We start from the raw sequence: 21,561 nt of genomic DNA on the forward strand, positions 1-21,561 counted from the left end.
TGGGGACCAGCATTTATTGTGCACGCCAAGAAATGTACGCATGTGGAAGAAATCAATTTCAACCTCAAAATTAAAGAACACCGGTAATAATTGCAGCTCTCAATTTTAAAAGTATCAGAAAATAGGGTGTTCACCCTCCCAGAAGAGCCACCACCACAGCCAGGGGTGGGCAAGCGCAGCGTGACAAGCTCTCTCTGCAGGCAGCTCTCAGCCTCCTCCAGCACCTCTCTGCGTCCAGCCGGCGATAGAGCAGGGGGCCGAATCCAACCACGTGCTGGCCCCGCGTGGAGCAGTTAGACGGTGAGCCCTGCAGGGACGAGAGGAAGAGACAGCGTCACCCAGGGCCACCTCCCTGTCCCCAACCCGCTGCTCTGGGGGTCTCGGTGACCCCTCCCACAGCCCGATGTTGCTCCGGCTGCGGGTCCCACGGGGGAGCACAAAGAGCTGGGGTGCCCCGTCCATCCCCCCTGGTCCCACACCATACCTTTGGCTGAGCTGCCAGCCCCGCCGTCCGTGCCTGTGAGAGAGAAACAGCCGTGAGCTGCCAGCCCCGTCCTCGCTACGGGCACGGCGCACGTGCCAGGAGCCGGCCCGGGAGCCACGGCCGCTCTGCAGCCACTGGGAGAGCAGGATGGAGCCGTGAGCACCAGAGAGGAGACACGATCTCCTCCATACGTCCCCGCTACAGGGATTTAAAGACGGGCAGCACAGGGAGGACGGGGGATCAGGAAATGCCGGCAGCAGCCAGAAACCCAAACCGCAAGACCGCCCCGGCACTGGGCAGCGGCTGGAGCCGGACCTGCCACCGGTACTCACCTGATGCCGGATCATAACCCTTCTTCTTCCTCCCTGCAGAGAGAAAGAGGCATCAGCATCCACCGTGGCCACCACGCTCAGAGGCTCCCCAGAGCACAGCGGCTCATGCCCGCAGCCCCTCCGGCCCCCCAGCCCCTGCCTTCCTCCCGCACCCCTCTGCCTCGCCGGCCCCATCACTTTACCTGATTTGTACTTCCAGAAGGCGAATCCGGCCATGATGGCGATCACAAGCAGGATGGCAACAGCCACCGCCAGGATGATGGTGACCAGCTTGGACTCCGTCTCTGGGGGAGAGCAGGACCGTGAGGAGGGGAAGGGGAACCACCCCAGCCCACCACTGCTCCACGTGCCCAAGGCCACCGCGCTCACCCCACATGAAGAGGCCGGGCTCGGGCAGGCCGGCGTGCTCCACGCGGCACCGGTACTTGTCCTTCTCCTCTGGAAGGGCCTCGATGGAGGCCCAGGTGTAGTAGGTGCCATCGCTGTTGGGCGCGATGCTGCCCCACTCGGTCTCCTGGTCCCTGACCTCGCCGTCCTTCAGCCAGCTGACGGTGATGGGCCGCGGGTAGAAGCCGTAAGCGCGGCAGTACAAGGTCAGGATCCCGTGGGCCTCCTTCCCTGACACTCGGACCATGGGGGGCTCTGGGGAGGGGGTGGCGGTGAGAGCCGGCACACGCACCCACAGCAGCCCGTCCCCAGGGTCCCCGTCTCGCCCTCACCTTTCCTCTCCAGCACGGCCCGCCCGTAGCTCACGTATTTCCTCAGCCACTCGATGCAGGTGTTCTTCAGGTAGTGCTTCCACTGCTCAGCGACAGTCCCGTCCTTCTCCCACTTTCTCTTGGTGATTTGCGCCGCCGCGTCTGCCGCGGTGTATGTCATCGTGTCCAAGTCGAAGGCGATGAAATCCCTCCCGTCGTAGGCGTACTGCTCATACCCCCTGGTGCTGCCGTCCTCCAGGATGTCACAGCCGTACATGGTCTGCAGCGTGTGAGCCCCTGAAACACGACCAGGGAAATGGGGCTGAGGGGCTGCTGCAGCCCTGGGCCTTCAGTGGGGCACGGACCCCCGGCAGTGCCCCCCGCCCCAACCCTGCATGACCCTTGGGGGGGATCGGGTACCGGCACGAGAGCTGCCCACCCTCCTGCCCAGGGCCCACAGCACTCAGGGTGTCACGTAAAGCCGTGACGCAGACCCCCTGCACCCAGGACGTGGCTGGGCTGGCACCCAGCCCCACGGCACCCCGGGACAGCGCGGGGCTGGGCTGGGTCCCAAATGCTGGGGCCGGGGATGATAAGGAGATGGGATGGGGTGGGGGAAGCCCCTCTGGCTCTGGGATGGGGGGCCACAGCACCATGGGGAGGGCGAGGGCCTGGGACACTGGGGGTGGGAGCCCCTCTGGCTCTGGGGGTCTCCACTGCCGTGGGGATGGTGAGGGGCTGGGACGTGGTGGCCACTCCTAGGCTGGAGTCCTGGGCACCGTGTGTGTGTGGTGGGGGGGGATGCGCTGGGCTGGGGTGGCCAGAAGCCCCCCCTGGATCCAGGACAGGGGATCCCAAGCACTGTGGGGCTGGGACAGGGCAGCCGGGACCCCCTCGGGCTGGGGGACAGGGTGGCTGGGAGCCCTCTGACAGTGACACCAGGCAGGCAAGGGCCGGCACAACACGGGGCAGCAGCGTGGGGCACAGCAAGATCTTGGAGCAGGGGGAAGGAACCATCCTGTCCCACAGAGCCCCAGCCCAGCCCCACGGAGCCCCACACTCACCCCTGCTCTGGTTGTAGCGGTCCCGCAGCGTGTTCAGGTCAATGCGGTCATTCTGCTGATTGCTCTGTCCTATCTGGGTCTGGGTGTCCCAGTACTGCTGGTCCAGGTTGTCCGCCATCCAGTCTGCCCGGGGCACCATCTTCCCTGTCTCACTGTCGTAGCGTACAATGAGGTTCCCGTCCACGTACCCCACAATGACAAACTGGGGCACCCCTGGGCTGGGCTCTGACACGGCAACGAAGAAGTAGCGCAGGGAGTGGAATGCTGTGGGGACACAGGGAGTGGTTAGAGGTGGGGGGCAGTGGGGGGAGACAGGGGTGAGGGGTCCCAGGGGTGGGCACTGAGGCTGGGTGGGGGTCCCAGGGGAGCAGATTGGGGTGATGGGGGGGGACAGCTTCAGGGGGGATGTGGCTGGTGGGGGGATGTTGGGGGAGTGAGTTGTGTGCGGGAGGGGGGGTCCTGGTTCCTGGTGCCAAGGAAAGGGGGGTCCCAGAGGTGTCCGAGGGGTGGGGACCTGGGATGCTCGGGAAGGGGGGGGCCAGGGAGGTCCAAGAAAGCAGATCTGGGGGAGGGTCCAAGGCAGCAGGAAGGTCCGAGGCAGGGTGGGAGAGGTGTCCCGGTTCTCGGAAATGGGGATCCGGGGGGGGGCCCGGGAAGGGGGAACCGGAGGGGTGGGGGAGTGTTCCCAGGGGGTCCCTGGGACCGGGGAGGGGGACCGGGGTGGTCGGAAAGGGGGGGTCGAAGGGGTCCCAGTGCCCGGGAGGGTTCGCGGTGCCAAGAGAAGGGCGGTCCGGGGGGGTCCAGGGGGGTCCCGGTGACCGGGGGTGTGGGGGGGGTCCTCCCGCGTCCCCGCCCGCGCTCACCGCTCGCCGCCCCGACGAGGACCCCCAGCAGCAGCCCCAGTCCCAGTCCCAGTCCCGGTCCCAGTCCCAGTCCCAGTCCCGGTCCCAGTCCCCGGCCCGGCCCCATCGCGCTGCTCCTCTCCTCTGCGGCCCCGCTCGGACTGTCAAACGCCGTGACGGCTCAAGCCCCGCCCCCTCCCAGCCATTGGCTCCGCTCCCTCCCGCCCGCCAATGGCAGCCTGGAGCCGCCTCGGACGTCACCGGGTGCCAGGCAGATCGCGTTCCCGCAGGTTGGAAGCGAAAGCGAAAGCGCCGGAGGAAGGGCGACGGGCGACGGGCGAAGGGGGGGACGGGACAGGGGACCCGCGGGACCCCCCCGGGACCCCGCCACCCCCCGGGACCCTCGGAGCCCACCCCCGGGACCCTCCCCAGCCCCCACCCGGGGTCCCCCAGTGTCCCCCAGTGTCCCCCAGTGTCCCCCGTTCCCGCTGTCCCTCTCGCCAGTGTCCCCCTAACACTGACGTGCGGAAAACAGACTCCACAGTCGGTGAGATTGTAAAGTAGGTATGTTCATTCAGCGCTGGGCAGCACGGGGGGTAGTCCCACCGAAGTCGTGTGCGCCTGATTTTGGCAGTTCACTTTAAATTTATACAGTCAAGTGTTACATATACATAGAGTTTCGCAATACGCCTATACATAGGCATTACCTATCCCCGCTTCATATTATAATTAGCTCTAGGAAGTCATTTCCATAGTCTCCTCTCAACTGCGCTTGCGCAGTGCCTCCTTATGGTGGTCGTCTGGTGGTCGTGAAGATGAAGGCTGTATGTCTTCTTCACAGGGAACTCTTCACCTTCTGTCCCTGCGCAGACTCAGTCGTCCCTTGGCATTTGTCCAAATCACAAGGTCGGTCTTGGCTGGTTCTTGGACTCACTGCTGATTCTTGTCAGGGACTATCTCCTGTCCCAGTCAGCCTCAACAATGGAAACGTTAAACATCACTTCTCATCCCCTGGGGCCGTGTCTCCCTCTATTGAAACTTCTTTAATTTCATTATAAGCTAGATAATTATTAAACAATTCCTATCTACATTCATATATCTACTATATCTACTAAGGTTCCTTTGGTTCCCCGTCTCAACACCAACGTCCATCCTGCTCCTGCTGTCCCTCCTTCCCGCTGTCCCCAAGGACTGGTGTCCTCCAGCCTGGGGCTGGGGGGGGGGCGGGTACCTCCTTCTCAGCACCCGTCTGTGAGACCTCAGAGCTGGAGACCTTCTCAGGGCCCTCATGGGTGACCTCGCAGCTGGAGACCTTCTTCTCAGGGCGCTCGTGGGTGACCTCGGAGCAGAAGACCTTCTTCTCAGGGCCCCTGTTCATGGTCTCTGAGCAGGAGACACACCTGGACTGCTGGGATGGAGGGCGCTCAGCCCTTCAGGAGGGGTGGGCAGGGCAGGCGAGGTGGAGGAGTCGCACTCGATGGAAAGGAGAGCTTTGACCGCACAGCCGTTACGGTTTGGGACGACGTGGTCGACAGCCTCTGGGCGAGGATTAGGGGATGGAAGAGAAAGGAGATGGCGCAGTAGGTGTCCGCTACCCGTCGCCCAGCCAGGATGCCAGCGCCAATGAGTTATTCCACAGACAGTCAGCAGAAATGTCTGGATCGGTCGCCCTTGTTCTTACCGGAGACCTCAACGACCCAGGCGTCAGCTGGGAATGCCACACTGTTGTGACGAGCAGGTCGGGGAGATGCCTGGAGGTTGGTGAAGATGTCTTCTTGTCACAAGTACTCAGTGAGCCAGCTAGGAGAGATGCCCCCCTAGACTTGTTCTTTGTGAACAGAGAAGGACTCTGGAGATGTGACGGTCGGTGGCTGTCTCAGCCACAGGAAGCGTGAAATGGTTGAGTTTATGGGGGTGGTGGTCAGTAGCAGGCTCAACAGGAGTCAGCAGTGTGTCCTGGCAGCCGAGAGGGCAAACCGCATCCTGGGATGTCCCCATCCCAAGTTCTGGTGTCTCCATCTGTAGGAGTCGGTCAGAAAATCAGCATTGTCTCAACACTGTCATCAGGAACATGAACAGTACATTTCCTGACAATGGCCTGTTTGGAGCGCAGTGGCCGATCCCAAGAACGGAACGCGCGGTACAAGGCTCCTGGAAGGTACCTGGCTAGAGCCATTAGACTGTCAAAAAGGATGGATTGCAACTGTTGCCATAACATGGATGAAGAAATCATGAACTTTAAATGAACTTTGCTTCATTATAATACCAAAACACACCTCCTGGTCGAAGGCTACCCGCCTCCAAGACTTACCACGCCTCGGACACTGACCCCGCGCCTGCGGGATAGCCTCGCTCAAGAAGGGCGGAGACTCCTGAGGCAGAGGTGGAGCAAGGTGTGTTACTAAGCATAAAAGATGACTTCTGAACAACGGAAGTTTGAAGCTTCCCCACCAAGGACCACGACGATCGACGACGCAGCATTAGCTGGACCCGGGACTGTTAGGACGTCTTGAGATCAGCGGTGGTAGCTATAACTTCTCTTTCTCCTCTCTCTAAACTTTACTTTTCTCCTTTCTTTCACCCATCCCTAACTATCGCGTGCCTCTTCACAGGCAATACAATAAAGTTTTACTGTGTGATTATTGCTATCCCCTTTGGTGTTGGTCACCTTAATTTTGCACTTTCGAGATCGTAGCAAACGAACCGTCACGAGTCCACCGAGCGGACCGTGACACCATCCCTGCTCTTGGTGTCTCCATCCCGCCTCCTGGTGCATCAAACACAGCGTCACCAGCCGGTCAAGAGAGGGGATTGTCCTGCTGTCATCAGCGTTGGTGCGGCCTCACCTGGAGCACTGCGTGCTGTGCTGGGCCCCACCATTTTGAGAAGGACGTGAAGGTCCTTGAATGCATCCAGAGGAGGGCAACCAAGCTGGTGAGAGGGCTGGAGGGAATGTCCTCCGAGGAGCGGCTGAGGACTTTGGGCTTGTCTGGTTGGGAGAGAAGGAGGCTGAGGGGTGGCCTCGTGGCTCTGTGCAGCTTCCTGAGGAGGGGACGTGGGGAGAGAGGTGCTGAGCTCTTCTCCCTGGGATCCAGGGACAGGACGCCTGGGAATGGTTCAAAGCTGCACCAGGGGAGGTTCAGACTGGCCATGAGGAAGCGTTTCTTCACCGAGGTGGTCAAACCCTGGCACAGGCTTCCTGGAGAGGTGGTCGAGGCACCAAGGCTGCCAGGGTTTAAGAGGCATTTGGAGAATGCCCTTAATAATATGCTTTAACTTCTGCTCCGTCCTGAAGTGGTTGGGCGGTTGGACTAGGTGGTTGTTGTAGGTCCCTTCCAACTCAACTGTTCTGTTCTAATTTCTCAGAGCCCATCTGCATGGGCTCAGACCAGGAGACCTTCTCAGTGCCTGTCTCCTTTGGCTCAGAACATGAGACCGTCTCCTCAGCACCCGCCTGCGTGACCTCAGAGCAGGAGACCTTCTTCTCAGCACCCTTTTGCATGGCTTCAGAGGAGCAGACCTTCTCAGCAGCCTTCTCTGTGGCTGCGGTGGGTTGACCCTGGCTGGACAGGGAGATCATTCAGCAATTACCGTCACGGGCAAAACAGACTTGGCTTGGGGAAATTAATTTCTTGCCAAAATAGGGTAGGATAATAAGAAAGAAGAACAAATCCTAAAACCCCTTCCCCCACCCCTCCCTTCTTCCCAGGCTCATCTTCACTCCCAATTTCTCCACCTCCTCCCCCTGAGCAGCACGGGGGGGATGGGGAATGGGGGTCAGGGTCCGCTCATCCCACCTTGGTTCTGCCGCTCCTTCCTCCTCAGGGGGAGGACTCCCCACTCTTCCCCTGCTCCAGCGTGGGGTCCCACCCACGGCACACTGTCCTCCACAAACTTCTCCAACGTGAGTCCTTCAGGGCGCATCCCCCTGCTCTGGCGTGGGGTCCTCCCCGGGCTGCAGGTGGACATCTGCTCCACCGTGGACCTCCCTGGGCTGCAGGGGGACAGCCTACCTCACCGTGGTCTTCCCCACAGGCTGCAGGGGAATCTCTGCTCCGGCGCCTGGAGCATCTCCTCCTCCTCCTTCTTCACTGACCTGGGGTCTGTGGGGCTGTTTCTCTCACATTTTCTCATTCTTCTCTCTCCAGTTGCTGTTGCACATTATTCTTTCCATTTCTTAAATCGGTTCTCCCAGAGGCGCTACCACCGTCGCTGCTGGGCTCGGCCTTGGCCGGCGGTGGGTCCGTCTTGGAGCCGGCTGGCATTGGCTCTATCGGACATGGGGGAAGCTTCTGGCATCTTCTCACAGAAGCCTCCCCTGTAATCCCCCCACTACCAAAACCTTGCCACGTAAACCCAGAACACTGTGGCAGGGGACGCAGCAGGGCCATGGCACAGAAAGCTGGGGATGGATGTGGCAGGGATGTTGCAAGGACGTGGTGGGTTGGCTGGGGACACAGTGGGGACGTGGCAGGGACATGGAGGGGACTGGAAGTGACTCCATCCAACATGGGGGCAGCTCCTGGCATCTTCTCACAGAAGCCACCCCCGCAGCTCCCCCCACCACCCAAACCCTTGCCATGTACACCCAATAGTCCCCAGCACGGGGAAGGTCCTTTCTCCATCACCTCTGTCACATGGTTCCCATCAGCGCTTGGGGTTTGCTGCAGAGATACGGCCGGTGCTGTGAGCAGCTGGAACTCCTGAGATGGCGGTCATTCAGGAACAGACAGGAGTGGTGGGATGGATGGTCATCACCACTTCAGGAGGGTTAGGCATCGTCAGCATTGGTCACCGTGGTGTCTTGGGTTAGCGGCACGAGTCCCAGGACCGGAGGGGTGGGATGGAGGGCCATCAGCTCTTCAGGAGGGCAGGTGAGGGATGTAAGGGGGAGCTTTGACCGCATGGCTGTTACGGTTTGGGATGACATGGTCGAGAGCCTCTGGGTGAGGGCTAGAGGACGGAAGAAAAAGGAGATGGTGCAGTGGGTGTCCACTACCTGTGGCCCAGCCAGGATGCCAGCACCGATGAGTTATTCCACAGACAGTCAGCAGAAATGTCTGGATCGGTCGCCCTTGTCCTTACCGGAGACCTCAACGTCCCAGGCGTCAGCTGGGAATGCCACACTGCTGTGACGAGCAGGTCGGGGAGATGCCTGGAGGTTGGTGAAGATGTCTTCTTGTCACAAGTACTCAGTGATATCCACCCTGCAGCCCGTGGGGAAGACCACGGTGAGGCAGGCTGTCCCCCTGCAGCCCACAAAGGTCCACGCTGGAGCAGATGTCCACCTGCAGCCCGGGGAGGACCCCACGCCGGAGCAGGGGGATGCGCCCTGAAGGACTCACGTTGGAGAAGTTTGTGGGGGACTGTGTGCCGTGGGTGGGACCCCGTGCTGGAGCAGAGGAAGAGTGCGAGGAGGAAGGAGCGGCAGAGCCAAGGTGGGATGAGGGGACCCTGACCCCCATTCCCCGTCCCCCTGCGCCGCTGGGGGGGAGGAGGGAGAGAATTGGGGAGTGAAGGTGTGCCCGGGAAGAAGGGAGGGGTGGGGGGAAGGTGTTTTAAGATTTGGTTTTATTCCTCATGACCCTGCTCTGGTTTGGTTGGCAATAAATTACATTCATTTCCCCAGGTCGAGTCCGTTTTGCCCGTGATGGTAATTGCTGAGCGATCTCCCTGTCCCCCTCTCGACCCACGAGCCCTTCGCTATATTTTCTGTCCCCCTTCCAGCTGAGGGGGGGCAGTGACAGGGCGGCTTTGGGGGGCACCTGGGGTCCTGCCAGGGTCAGCCCACCACACACATCCTTGTCACATCCCCTGCCGTGTCCCCAGCCACATCCCAGCCACGTCCCCTGCCACGTCCCCACCATGTCCCCACCGCGTCCCCAGCCGTCCCCTCCGCCGCAGGTGGCCGTCGTCCCCCAGGAGCCGGTGCTCTTCTCCCACTCCCTCCGGGGGGAGTGGAGCCGGGCGCAGCTGGTGGTGGCAGCCCACCAGGCGGGTGCCCACACCTTCATCACCCGCCTGCCCCTGGGCTATGACACAGGTCGGAGGTGTGTCCCCCTCCTCGACGTCCCTGTGTCCCCGCGGTCCCTGGTCCTGGTGTCCCCAGGTCCCTGGCACCTGGGTTCCCTTGGCCGCCAGTCCTGGTGTGCCCTTGGACCCTGGTCCCAATGTCCCCTGGGTCCCCACTCCCCGCAGCCCCCTGGTCCTGGGGGGGGTCCCCAATCCCAGCGTCCTGTGGGTCCCTGATCCCCATGTCCCCTCTGTCCCCACACCCCGGGGGTCCCCACTGACGATGCCGCCTGCCGCAGGTGGAGCAGGAGATCTTCGGAGCCGCAAGGGCCGGGTGCGCGGAGCTGCTGGTGACAGGGCAGGTGGCCCTGGCCATGCGGGCGCAGCGGGTGGCCGTGCTGGAGGGGGGACGACTGCACGAGCTGGAGTCCCCCAAGGAGCTCCTGCGCCCCGGCAGCCGCTACTGGTGCCTGCTGCAGGGCGGGGGACAAGGGGGGACAGCGGGGGACGGGGACACGGGGAAGGAGGGGGACGAACAGCGGGAGCTGGGGATGGGGACAGCAAGGGATGGGGACAGTGGGAGCCAGGATGGGGACACTGAGAGATGGGATGGGGACACCAAGAGCAGGGATGGGGACACCACAAACCAGGATAGGGACAGTGAGAGCAAGGATGGGGACGGCAAAAATTGTGACAAGCCACCATGACAGCTGTGACGGGGAGCAGGGGTGCCAGGCTGGGCACACTGCCATATCCCTGCTGTGTGACGGTGACCGGGCTGCCAGCAAGGCTGCTGACCAGCAGAGCTGGCCGGAGGACACAGAGGTTGAAATAAATCCTTCTGTTTGTACCCAGGATGCGGTGGGGGACGCTGGAGCTGCGGAGGGCGGGTGGGGGGAGGAAAGAGCTGCAGGCATGGGGGGTGCAGGGATAGGGGCAGCAATGGGGTGGCCGGGGTGAGGGGAGGGAGACTCTGCCCCTGTTGGGACAGAAATTTGTATGAAATAAAGCAGATTTTCTCCAGAGAGGAGCCAGCCGGGGTGGGGGAGCCGCCCGGCCCGGCTGCGGGGTCTCAGGTTCCGAAGCCAGACGCTCATGCTCCAGTTGTCACTGTCACCGTGGGAAGCGCGTGGCGCTGGCCTCGGTGTGAGATGATTAATCTGCCGGCCTCCCCCTTGTGATAGCGCAGCCAACTGTCCCTTAGACCACAGAGGCTTCACTCGCTTGAGGCTGGCGCATTGTTCATGGCGATGAAGGACCTGCGCGATGGCTGCGGTGATCGGGTCAGGGCCACCCCTCCACCGCAAGCTCATGTTGCATTAAAGGGTAAAGGAATTTGGCAGAAAATAAACCCGCTTGCATTCCCGCTTATCCTCAGATGTCAGAGGGGCAGGGGCCGGTTAGGTTTCGTTTCTGAGTAATGTCCAACTCAGCGCTGTAAGTCCGGTCGCACAATGACGCATGCACTTATAGCACACTGCGCTCTCGGCTTCACCGCATTCAACGCACGAGAATTACAAGACTCAGGGAGTTTGGTTGCGTTAACGAACTATCACAGCTAGATTAGTGAACAGCGCAGTTTATTAAAGCAACAGTACAGGTTCTTTCGGATGGCCGGTGATAAATACACCGCAAAGCACGTGCCAATGATAATACAGTCGACTACAAGCACATCCAATTATGAAAGAAAAGAGCTCTAAAGAATTCCAAGTTTCCCGGGGAAGCACCCGGTACAGCCGAGCGTTCGAATCTCACCCAATAGCCGGCCCTATGCGGAGGAAGAGAGGTTCAGCCCGTCGACTGATCCCAGAAGTCAGCGATGTCCTCCTGACTTGTCTGTGATGGTGTCTTCCCTAACAGTCTTCCTCTTTTGGGGTCTTTTTATCCTTTTTTTTTTTTTTTAGGTAGAGCTTGAGTGACTCTAGTCATACATACCTTTACTTTGATTGCTATAAAGTTCTCTCGCTTTGCTTTTAAAGGTATACGCTAGAGAAAATTCAGAGCACATGCTCCATGGAGGGATGGTTGCACCTTGGAAGTGGGTAACTTCTGCGATGGAGGTGTGGTTTTGTATTATAATGATATTATAATGAGCAAAGTTCACCCAAGGGACTTGATGTTACATGTCAGTACCCCAAAACTGGGCGCGTGATATAAATCAGAAGTAGGGCATTAGCTCGACAAAACCCCCATTATTTTACCGCCTTGCTTCAGTGGATTCAATGCAGGGACCAACCGTTCTCGTTCCGATCGTTCCGGTTCCCTACCCCTGCGATCACAGAGCCTGGCCGCGGCGTCTCCACTCCGCTCCACCCTCTGTGTTACTTCTCAGAGTCGGCACACCAAGCTCCCCTGGTGTTGCTAACATCTAAAGTTGCAGGTTATGTTCCTCAGGGAACTACCATGGAACCAATTCTGGAGGTTGACCTTCCCTTGCGGTGGGGGGGGGGGGTCATATCAATAAGTCACCTGCAGCAATCATTCCACAGCCCACCCGTTGTCTCTCTCCCAATGTCCCACGCACCCACCGAGCTGTGAACAGCTCACGATGACGTTCCCAGTCCACGTTTACCTGAACCACTCCAATTTTTTGCCGCCTGCTCTACTTGCTCCTTGCGCTGATGTTCTCCAGGGACGTGGCTCTCGGACATCGACGTGATGGGGCTCTACCCAGGCAGCAAGGTCCTGCTGCCATAACGCAGCAGCCCAGAGAGGTCTACCTCTGTGACCATCGCTGTAGCCACCCCACAGGCCGTTGGCCACCCTCTACGAGTCAGTAGCGAGACAGAGGACTGGCCACGTTTCTCAGGCAGCAAGCTCTAGGGCCAGCTGGGTGGCTTTGACTTCTGCAGCGTCCCTCGAAAGGCGAAAGATGGAGAGAGACTTCTTACCAAGGCCTGTAGTGACAGGACAAGCGCCGTGGTTTGAAACTGGAAGAGGGGAGATCGAGATTGGACATAAGAAACGTTTCATGATGAGGGTGGGGAGGTGATGGACCTGTTTGCCCAGAAAAGTCATGGACACCCCATCTTTGGGAGTGTTCAAGGTGAGATAGGACGAGAGGAAACGGCCTCAAGTTGCGCCAGGGAAGGTTTAGATTGGGTAGTAGGAGAAATTTCCTCACTGAAAGGGTTGTCAAGCACTGGAACAGGCTGCCCAGGGAAGTGGTGGACTCACCATCCAGCACCTCATGTCTTTCTTGTAGTGAGGGGCCCCAAACCGCACACAGTATTCGAGGTGCGGCCTCACCAGTGCCGAGTACAGGGGGACGAGCACTTCCCTAGTCCTGCTGGCCACGCCATTTCTGACACAAGCCAGGACGCTCTTGGCTGCCTTGGCCACCTGGGCACAAGGCCATGGGATACATCTCCGTATCTACAGTGGCCCACCGGTGCCTCTTTGGATCCCTGAAGTATCTTCACTCCCTTGAAGTATCTTACTTTCAAGTCAGGGGGCTGATGTGCCAGGCCATCGAATCCGTTTGTCCCTTTCCCCTGCCCAGCCGGGGGCAGGACCCCTCGTCCTGATCAGAACATTCATCACCTGACTCCTGCAACTCCAAACCAAAACCCTTTTCACCCCAAGAGGAGCCCACGTCTCTCTCTTGTCCAGGCTGCGCTGCCAGCAGTAGTCACAGGTATGATCTTACGGCAGTCCAGCATGGTCCTTCCATGGAACTGGGCATGAGGGTCGACCCCACGTGGATGTACGTCCACTGGATCAGGATCAGAAGGAGGAGAGGTGTCCTCAGCCCATCTACTGTGCCTGGGCAATTGCTCGACAGCAGCTGGAGCAGCAATCTTCCTGGATGGTCCCTTTTTCGCCACCGTTTTTCCCCCACAATTCTTGCCCGTGGGCTTCCAGGACCATGGGACTGCAGACCACCGCAAACACCCTCGGGTACCGGGTATGTTCCTCTCTGGTGGACCACTGACCTCGCTGGGTTACAAGATCTTCCTTGAGTAGATACTTTGCTTTCACACTCATAAGAGCCACCTCCAGAGATGATGGCTGGCTGCCCCTCTTCCGATCCATCAATCCCACAGTCCCTAGCAATGGATCCCAGCTGCTGGGCTTCCCTACCTTCTAGTTCCAGCCTGTCAGCCCCACCATCCCAGCATCGGAGCAACCAGGGAGCAAATGTCTTCACCTGGCTGACAGACACAATCGTTCCCTGTATTTCGTAGCCCGCTCAGGGATAGGGACCAGGTCGTTCTGCCTCTGCCCCCTCTCAGGGGAAGAGTCCCCTGTGTGGACTTCACTGGGACCCCTTGACTGCAAGAGCAACTATTACAGTTCAGAGTGGAGCCCCTGGTTTAGTCGCAGTGACCGTCTGCATGACGTCAAACCGGGAGACGTTTCTCTCAGCGCCCGTCTGCATGGCCTCATATCAGACCTTCTCAGTGCCCGTCTGCGTGGCCTCTGAGCAAAAGACCTTCTTCTCAATGTCAGTGTCTGTGGCCTTGGAGCAAGAGACTTTCTTATCAGTGCCCATCTGTGTGGCCTCAGACCAAGAGCCCTTCTTATCAGTGCCCGTCTGCGTGGCCTTGGAGCGAGAGACCTTCTTATCAGTGCTCGTCTGCGTGGCCTCAGACCAGAAGATCCTCTTCCCAGTGCCCATCTGCATGGCCTCAGAGCTCGCCACCTCCACCACAAGGATGCCGATACCCAGCTAGTTCCTGAGGAAAAGCTGGCCTGTCCCCCTCAACACCCGCTTTTCCCTTTTTGTCATTGAGTACAACATGACATGGCCTGCAATCTCTCTCTCTGCCTGGTTGTGTCCCCTCTCAGCAGCTTGCGCAACCCCCATCTATTCATCAGGGGAGCCGAGTGAGAAACAGAGAAGTCCTTGACGCTCTGCCGACGTTGTTCACATCCATCGCTGTGTTACCAACACTGTTCTGGTCACAAATCCTAAACACCGCACCGCGCTGGACTGCAATACAGAAAGTCAACGCTATCCCAGCCAAAACCAGCACAGCCCTCGACCCGAGGATGCGAGCACAGACCAGGCACTGGGTGAGGAGACACAGCCCCCACGGAGGATGGGGACCAGCATTTATTGTTCATGCCAGGAAATGTACACACACGGAAGAAATCAGCTGCAACCTCAAAATTAAAGAATATCGGTAATAACTGCAGCTCTCCAAGTATCAGAAAATAGGGTGTTCACCCTCCCAGAAGAGCCACCACCACAGCCAGGGGTGGGCAAGCGCAGCGTGACAAGCTCTCTCTGCAGGCAGCTCTCGGCCTCCTCCAGCACCTCTCTGCGTCCAGCCGGCGATAGAGCAGGGGGCCGAATCCAACCACGTGCTGGCCCCGCGTGGAGCAGTTAGATGGTGAGCCCTGCAGGGACGAGAGGAAGAGACAGCGTCACCCAGGGCCACCTCCCTGTCCCCAACCCGCTGCTCTGGGGGTCTCGGTGACCCCTCCCACAGCCCGATGTTGCTCCGGCTGCGGGTCCCACGGGGGAGCACAAAGAGCTGGGGCGCCCCGTCCATCCCCCCTGGTCCCACACCATACCTTTGGCTGAGCTGCCAGACCCGCCGTCCGTGCCTGTGAGAGAGAAACAGCCGTGAGCTGCCAGCCCTGTCCTCGCTACGGGCACGGCGCACGTGCCAGGAGCCGGCCCGGGAGCCACGGCCGCTCTGCAGCCACTGGGAGAGCAGGATGGAGCCGTGAGCACCAGAGAGGAGACACGATCTCCTCCATACGTCCCCGCTACAGGGATTTAAAGACGGGCAGCACAGGGAGGACGGGGGATCAGGAAATGCCGGCAGCAGCCAGAAACCCAAACCGCAAGACCGCCCCAGCACTGGGCAGCGGCTGGAGCCGGACCTGCCGCCGGTACTCACCTGATGCCGGATCATAACCCTTCTTCTTCCTCCCTGCAGAGAGAAAGAGGCATCAGCATCCACCGTGGCCACCACGCTCAGAGGCTCCCCAGAGCACAGCGGCTCATGCCCACAGCCCCTCCGGCCCCCCCGCCCCTGCCTTCCTCCCGCACCCCTCTGCCTCGCCGGCCCCATCACTTTACCTGATTTGTACTTCCAGAAGGCGAATCCGGCCATGATGGCGATCACAAGCAGGATGGCAACAGCCACCGCCAGGATGATGGTGACCAGCTTGGACTCCGTCTCTGGGGGAGAGCAGGACCGTGAGGAGGGGAAGGGGAACCACCCCAGCCCACCACTGCTCCACGTGCCCAAGGCCACCGCGCTCACCCCACATGAAGAGGCCGGGCTCGGGCAGGCTGGCGTGCTCCACGCGGCACCGGTACTTGTCCTTCTCCTCTGGAAGGGCCTCGATGGAGGCCCAGGTGTAGTAGGTGCCATCGCTGTTGGGCGCGATGCTGCCCCACTCGGTCTCCTGGTCCCTGACCTCGCCGTCCTTCAGCCAGCTGACGGTGATGGGCCGCGGGTAGAAGCCGTAAGCGCGGCAGTACAAGGTCAGGATCCCGTGGGCCTCCTTCCCTGACACTCGGACCATGGGGGGCTCTGGGGAGGGGGGTGGCGGTGAGAGCCGGCACACGCACCCACAGCAGCCCGTCCCCAGGGTCCCCGTCTCGCCCTCACCTTTCCTCTCCAGCACGGCCCGCCCGTAGCTCACGTATTTCCTCAGCCACTCGATGCAGGTGTTCTTCAGGTAGTGCTTCCACTGCTCAGCGACAGTCCCGTCCTTCTCCCACTTTCTCTTGGTGATTTGCGCCGCCGCGTCTGCCGCGGTGAATGTCATCGTGTCCAAGTCGAAGGCGATGAAATCCCTCCCGTCGTAGGCGTCCTGACGATACCCCCTGGTGCTGCCATCCTCCAGGATGTCACAGCCGTACATGGTCTGCAGCGTGTGAGCCCCTGAAACACGACCAGGGAAATGGGGCTGAGGGGCTGCTGCAGCCCTGGGCCTTCAGTGGGGCACGGACCCCCGGCAGTGCCCCCGCCCCAACCCTGCATGACCCTTGGGGGGGATCGGGTACCGGCACGAGAGCTGCCCACCCTCCTGCCCAGGGCCCACAGCACTCAGGGTGTCACGTAAAGCCGTGACGCAGACCCCCTGCACCCAGGACGTGGCTGGGCTGGCACCCAGCCCCACGGCACCCCGGGACAGCGCGGGGCTGGGCTGGGTCCCAAATGCTGGGGCCGGGGATGATAAGGAGATGGGATGGGGTGGGGGAAGCCCCTCTGGCTCTGGGATGGGGGGCCACAGCACCATGGGGAGGGCGAGGGCCTGGGACACTGGGGGTGGGAGCCCCTCTGGCTCTGGGGGTCTCCACTGCCGTGGGGATGGTGAGGGGCTGGGACGTGGCGGCCACTCCTGGGCTGGAGTCCTGGGCACCGTGTGTGTGTGGTGGGGGGGGATGCGCTGGGCTGGGGTGGCCAGAAGCCCCCCCTGGATCCAGGACAGGGGATCCCAAGCACTGTGGGGCTGGGACAGGGCAGCCGGGACCCCCTCGGGCTGGGGGACAGGGTGGCTGGGAGCCCTCTGACAGTGACACCAGGCAGGCAAGGGCCGGCACAACACGGGGCAGCAGCGTGGGGCACAGCAAGATCTTGGAGCAGGGGGAAGGAACCATCCTGTCCCACAGAGCCCCAGCCCAGCCCCACGGAGCCCCACACTCACCCCTGCTCTGGTTGTAGCGGTCCCGCAGCGTGTTCAGGTCAATGCGGTCATTCTGCTGATTGCTCTGTCCTATCTGGGTCTGGGTGTCCCAGTACTGCTGGTCCAGGTTGTCCGCCATCCAGTCTGCCCGGGGCACCATCTTCCCTGTCTCACTGTCGTAGCGTACAATGAGGTTCCCGTCCACGTACCCCACAATGACAAACTGGGGCACCCCCGGGCTGGGCTCTGACACGGCAACATCGAAGTAGCGCAGGGAGTGGAATGCTGTGGGGACACAGGGAGTGGTTAGAGGTGGGGGGCAGTGGGGGGAGACAGGGGTGAGGGGTCCCAGGGGTGGGCACTGAGGCTGGGTGGGGGTCCCAGGGGAGCAGATTGGGGTGATGGGGGGGGACAGCTTCAGGGGGGATGTGACTGGTGGGGGGATGTTGGGGGAGTGAGTTGTGTGCGGGAGGGGGGTCCTGGTTCCTGGTGCCAAGGAAAGGGGGGGTCCCAGAGGTGTCCGAGGGGTGGGGACCTGGGATGCTCGGGAAGGGGGGGCCAGGGAGGTGCAAGAAAGCAGATCTGGGGGAGGGTCCAAGGGAGCAGCAAGGTCCGAGGCAGGGTGGGAGAGGTGTCCCGGTTCTCGGAAATGGGGATCCGGGGGGGGGCCCGGGAAGGGGGAACCGGAGGGGTGGGGGAGTGTTCCCAGGGGGTCCCTGGGACCGGGGAGGGGGACCGGGGAGGTCGGAAAGGGGGGGTCGAAGGGGTCCCAGTGCCCGGGAGGGTTCGCGGTGCCAAGAGAAGGGCGGTCCGGGGGGGTCCAGGGGGGTCCCGGTGACCGGGGGTGTGGGGGGGGGTCCTCCCGCGTCCCCGCCCGCGCTCACCGCTCGCCGCCCCGACGAGGACCCCCAGCCCCAGTCCCGGTCCCAGTCCCAGTCCCAGTCCCGGTCCCGGTCCCGGTCCCCGGCCCGGCCCCATCGCGCTGCTCCGCTCCTCTGCGGCCCCGCTCGGACTGTCAAACGCCGTGTGGCTCAAGCCCCGCCCCCTCCCAGCCATTGGCTCCGCTCCCTCCCGCCCGCCAATGGCAGCCTGGAGCCGCCTCGGACGTCACCGGGTGCCAGGCAGATCGCGTTCCCGCAGGTTGGAAGCGAAAGCGAAAGCGCCGGAGGAAGGGCGACGGGCGACGGGCGAAGGGGGGGACGGGACAGGGGACCCGCGGGACCCCCCCGGGACCCCGCCACCCCCCGGGACCCTCGGAGCCCACCCCCGGGACCCTCCCCAGCCCCCACCCGGGGTCCCCCAGTGTCCCCCAGTGTCCCCCAGTGTCCCCCAGTGTCCCCCGTTCCCGCTGTCCCTCACGCCAGTGTCCCCCTAACACCAACGTCCATCCTGCTCCTGCTGTCCCTCCTTCCCGCTGTCCCCAAGGACTGGTGTCCCCCAGCCTGGGGCCGGGGGGGGCGGGTACCTCCTTCTCAGCACCCGTCTGTGAGACCTCAGAGCTGGAGACCTTCTCAGGGCCCTCATGGGTGACCTCGCAGCTGGAGACCTTCTTCTCAGGGCGCTCGTGGGTGACCTCGGAGCAGAAGACCTTCTTCTCAGGGCCCTCATGGGTGACCTCGGAGCAGAAGACCTTCTTCTCAGGGCCCCTGTTCATGTTCTCTGAGCAGGAGACACACCTGGACTGCTGGGATGGAGGGCGCTCAGCCCTTCAGGAGGGGTGGGCAGGGCAGGTGAGGTGGAGGAGTCGCACTCGATGGAAAGGAGAGCTTTGACCGCACGGCCGTTACGGTTTGGGACGACGTGGTCGACAGCCTCTGGGCGAGGATTAGGGGATGGAAGAGAAAGGAGATGGCGCAGTAGGTGTCCGCTACCCGTCGCCCAGCCAGGATGCCAGCGCCGATGAGTTATTCCACAGACAGTCAGCAGAAATGTCTGGATCGGTCGCCCTTGTCCTTACCAGAGACCTCAACGTCCCAGGCGTCAGCTGGGAATGCCACACTGCTGTGACGAGCAGGTCGGGGAGATGCCTGGAGGTTGGTGAAGATGTCTTCTTGTCACAAGTACTCAGTGATATCCACCCTGCAGCCCGTGGGGAAGACCACGGTGAGGCAGGCTGTCCCCCTGCAGCCCACAAAGGTCCACGCTGGAGCAGATGTCCACCTGCAGCCCGGGGAGGACCCCACGCCGGAGCAGGGGGATGCGCCCTGAAGGACTCACGTTGGAGAAGTTTGTGGGGGACTGTGTGCCGTGGGTGGGACCCCGTGCTGGAGCAGGGGAAGAGTGCGAGGAGGAAGGAGCGGCAGAGCCAAGGTGGGATGAGGGGACCCTGACCCCCATTCCCCGTCCCCCTGCGCCGCTGGGGGGGAGGAGGGAGAGAATTGGGGAGTGAAGGTGTGCCCGGGAAGAAGGGAGTGGTGGGGGGAAGGTGTTTTAAGATTTGGTTCTATTCCTCATGACCCTGCTCTGGTTTGGTTGGCAATAAATTACATTCATTTCCCCAGGTCGAGTCCGTTTTGCCCGTGATGGTAATTGCTGAGCGATCTCCCTGTCCTCATCTCGACCCACGAGCCCTTCGCTATATTTTCTGTCCCCCTTCCAGCTGAGGGGGGGCAGTGACAGGGCGGCTTTGGGGGGCACCTGGGGTCCTGCCAGGGTCAGCCCACCACACACATCCTTGTCACATCCCCTGCCGTGTCCCCAGCCACGTCCCAGCCATGTCCCCTGCCACATCCCCACCATGTCCCCACCGCGTCCCCAGCCGTCCCCTCCGCCGCAGGTGGCCGTCGTCCCCCAGGAGCCGGTGCTCTTCTCCCACTCCCTCCGGGGGGAGTGGAGCCGGGCGCAGCTGGTGGTGGCAGCCCACCAGGCGGGTGCCCACACCTTCATCACCCGCCTGCCCCTGGGCTATGACACAGGTCGGAGGTGTGTCCCCCTCCTCGACGTCCCTGTGTCCCCGCGGTCCCTGGTCCTGGTGTCCCCAGGTCCCTGGCACCTGGGTTCCCTTGGCCGCCAGTCCTGGTGTGCCCTTGGTCCCTGGTCCCCATGTCCCCTGGGTCCCCACTCCCCACAGCCCCCTGGTCCTGGGGGGGGTCCCCAATCCCAGCGTCCTGTGGGTCCCTGATCCCCATGTCCCCTCTGTCCCCACACCCCGGGGGTCCCCACTGACGATGCCGCCCGCCGCAGGTGGAGCAGGAGATCTTCGGAGCCGCAAGGGCCGGGTGCGCGGAGCTGCTGGTGACAGGGCAGGTGGCCCTGGCCATGCGGGCGCAGCGGGTGGCCGTGCTGGAGGGGGGACGACTGCACGAGCTGGAGTCCCCCAAGGAGCTCCTGCGCCCCGGCAGCCGCTACTGGTGCCTGCTGCAGGGCGGGGGACAAGGGGGGACAGCGGGGGACGGGGACACGGGGAAGGAGGGGGACGGACAGCGGGAGCTGGGGATGGGGACAGCAAGGGATGGGGACAGTGGGAGCCAGGATGGGGACACTAAGAGATGGGGTGGTGTCCTGGGTTCAGCTGGGATAGAGTTAATTTTTTCAGGAACCTGGGAGGTGGGGGGGGCATAGCCGGGGCAGCCGACCTGAACTAGCCAAGGAGCTATTCCATAGCATGTGCCATCATGCTCAGTATATAAATGGGGAGCGGGCCGGGGGGAGGGCGCTGGACTTTCGGTGGCGGAGCGTCGGGTTCCGGGTGGTGAGCAGTTGCACTGTGCATCACTCTTTTTTTGTATATTCTTTCATTAGTACCGTTGTTGTTGTAACCTTTTTTTTTTGTGTTGTCCCAGTAAACTGCCCTTGTCTCAACCCTCGAGGTTCCAGGTTTTTTTCTTTTCTCTCCTCCATCTCCTCCCTATCCCACCGGAGGGGGGCGGGAGGAGTGAGCGAGCGGCTGCGTGGTCCTTTGTTACCGGCTGGGCCGAAACCACGACAGTCCTTTTTGGAGCCCTACGTGGGGCAGGAAGGGTTGAGATAACGATAGATCTGGCCAGAACGTGTTGAAACAAATTTGTCATACGCATTTCTTATATTAGATAAATAGATGTTAGTCACAATGTTGATTCATTTGTTTACATGGTGGCGTTTTGTAAGTTCTTATGTGCTCTATGTATTGCCTGTAGTCACGTTTCTCACCTCTGGGAGAGTGATTGGGATTATCATTTTGCTGTACTGGGCAATGTCGACTTGTGAAATGATTACATCACTGGTCATGAGGTTAAGCTGGTATCTGTATGAGGCAGTGATATCATTTCCATACTTTGGGCACCTTCTATCGGATTTTATTGGTAATTACACTCACTCCATGGGGAAGTTAGGGGGGGATACTTCCCCCCGTCCGTTCGCCTCCCTTCTCTCCTTCCGACTAATTACAACAGCTTTTGAGAATTTTGAATATCCTTGGGATGCGCAAGCCAGTGTGCTGTTAGTGCTATGCCTCCTGAATATGTTTCAGGTCTTGTTTAGGGCTACAAAAAGGCTCTTTAAGAGTACCACCCAGAGATCTGCCCCAAAGCTGGATATTCATGGGTGGCACGGCAT

The 21,561-nt window shown here is 61.2% G+C and overlaps 3 protein-coding genes across 5 annotated transcripts in view; 1 reads left to right on the forward strand and 2 right to left on the reverse strand.

Moving 5' to 3' along the window:
- On the reverse strand, positions 1 to 18,099 carry LOC128135848 (class I histocompatibility antigen, F10 alpha chain-like). Of its 3 annotated transcripts, none has more exons than XM_052774936.1 (8): positions 17,913 to 18,099; positions 17,050 to 17,313; positions 16,008 to 16,283; positions 15,657 to 15,929; positions 15,470 to 15,571; positions 15,288 to 15,320; positions 14,956 to 14,988; positions 1 to 307 (listed from the first exon to the last, which is right to left on the reverse strand). In XM_052774936.1, exons 1-8 carry the CDS (start codon positions 18,082 to 18,084, stop codon positions 294 to 296), a joined length of 1,167 nt encoding a protein of 388 aa, XP_052630896.1. In that variant the 5' UTR covers positions 18,085 to 18,099; the 3' UTR covers positions 1 to 293. The 3 variants fall into 3 exon arrangements, with proteins under 3 accessions (XP_052630896.1, XP_052630897.1, XP_052630898.1); XM_052774937.1 differs by lacking the exon at positions 1 to 307 and adding an exon at positions 14,479 to 14,778; XM_052774938.1 differs by lacking the exons at positions 1 to 307; positions 14,956 to 14,988 and adding an exon at positions 14,479 to 14,778.
- LOC128135852 (class I histocompatibility antigen, F10 alpha chain-like) overlaps positions 14,479 to 21,561 on the reverse strand; it is a 21,083-nt gene continuing 14,000 nt past the window's right edge. Inside the window, exon 8 of the mRNA XM_052774944.1 lies at positions 14,479 to 14,778. Coding sequence (XP_052630904.1) covers positions 14,765 to 14,778 — 14 coding nt within the window. The 3' untranslated portion in view covers positions 14,479 to 14,764. The remainder of the gene's footprint in view (positions 14,779 to 21,561) is intronic.
- Positions 19,677 to 21,561, forward strand: part of LOC128135854 (uncharacterized protein DDB_G0290685-like) — an 8,279-nt gene continuing 6,394 nt past the window's right edge. The window contains exon 1 of the mRNA XM_052774947.1: positions 19,677 to 20,521. Coding sequence (XP_052630907.1) covers positions 20,287 to 20,521 — 235 coding nt within the window. The 5' untranslated portion in view covers positions 19,677 to 20,286. The remainder of the gene's footprint in view (positions 20,522 to 21,561) is intronic.

Source organism: Harpia harpyja, chromosome 25, assembly GCF_026419915.1.
Source record: "Harpia harpyja isolate bHarHar1 chromosome 25, bHarHar1 primary haplotype, whole genome shotgun sequence".
In the NCBI taxonomy this organism is placed as follows: Eukaryota; Metazoa; Chordata; class Aves; order Accipitriformes; family Accipitridae; genus Harpia; species Harpia harpyja.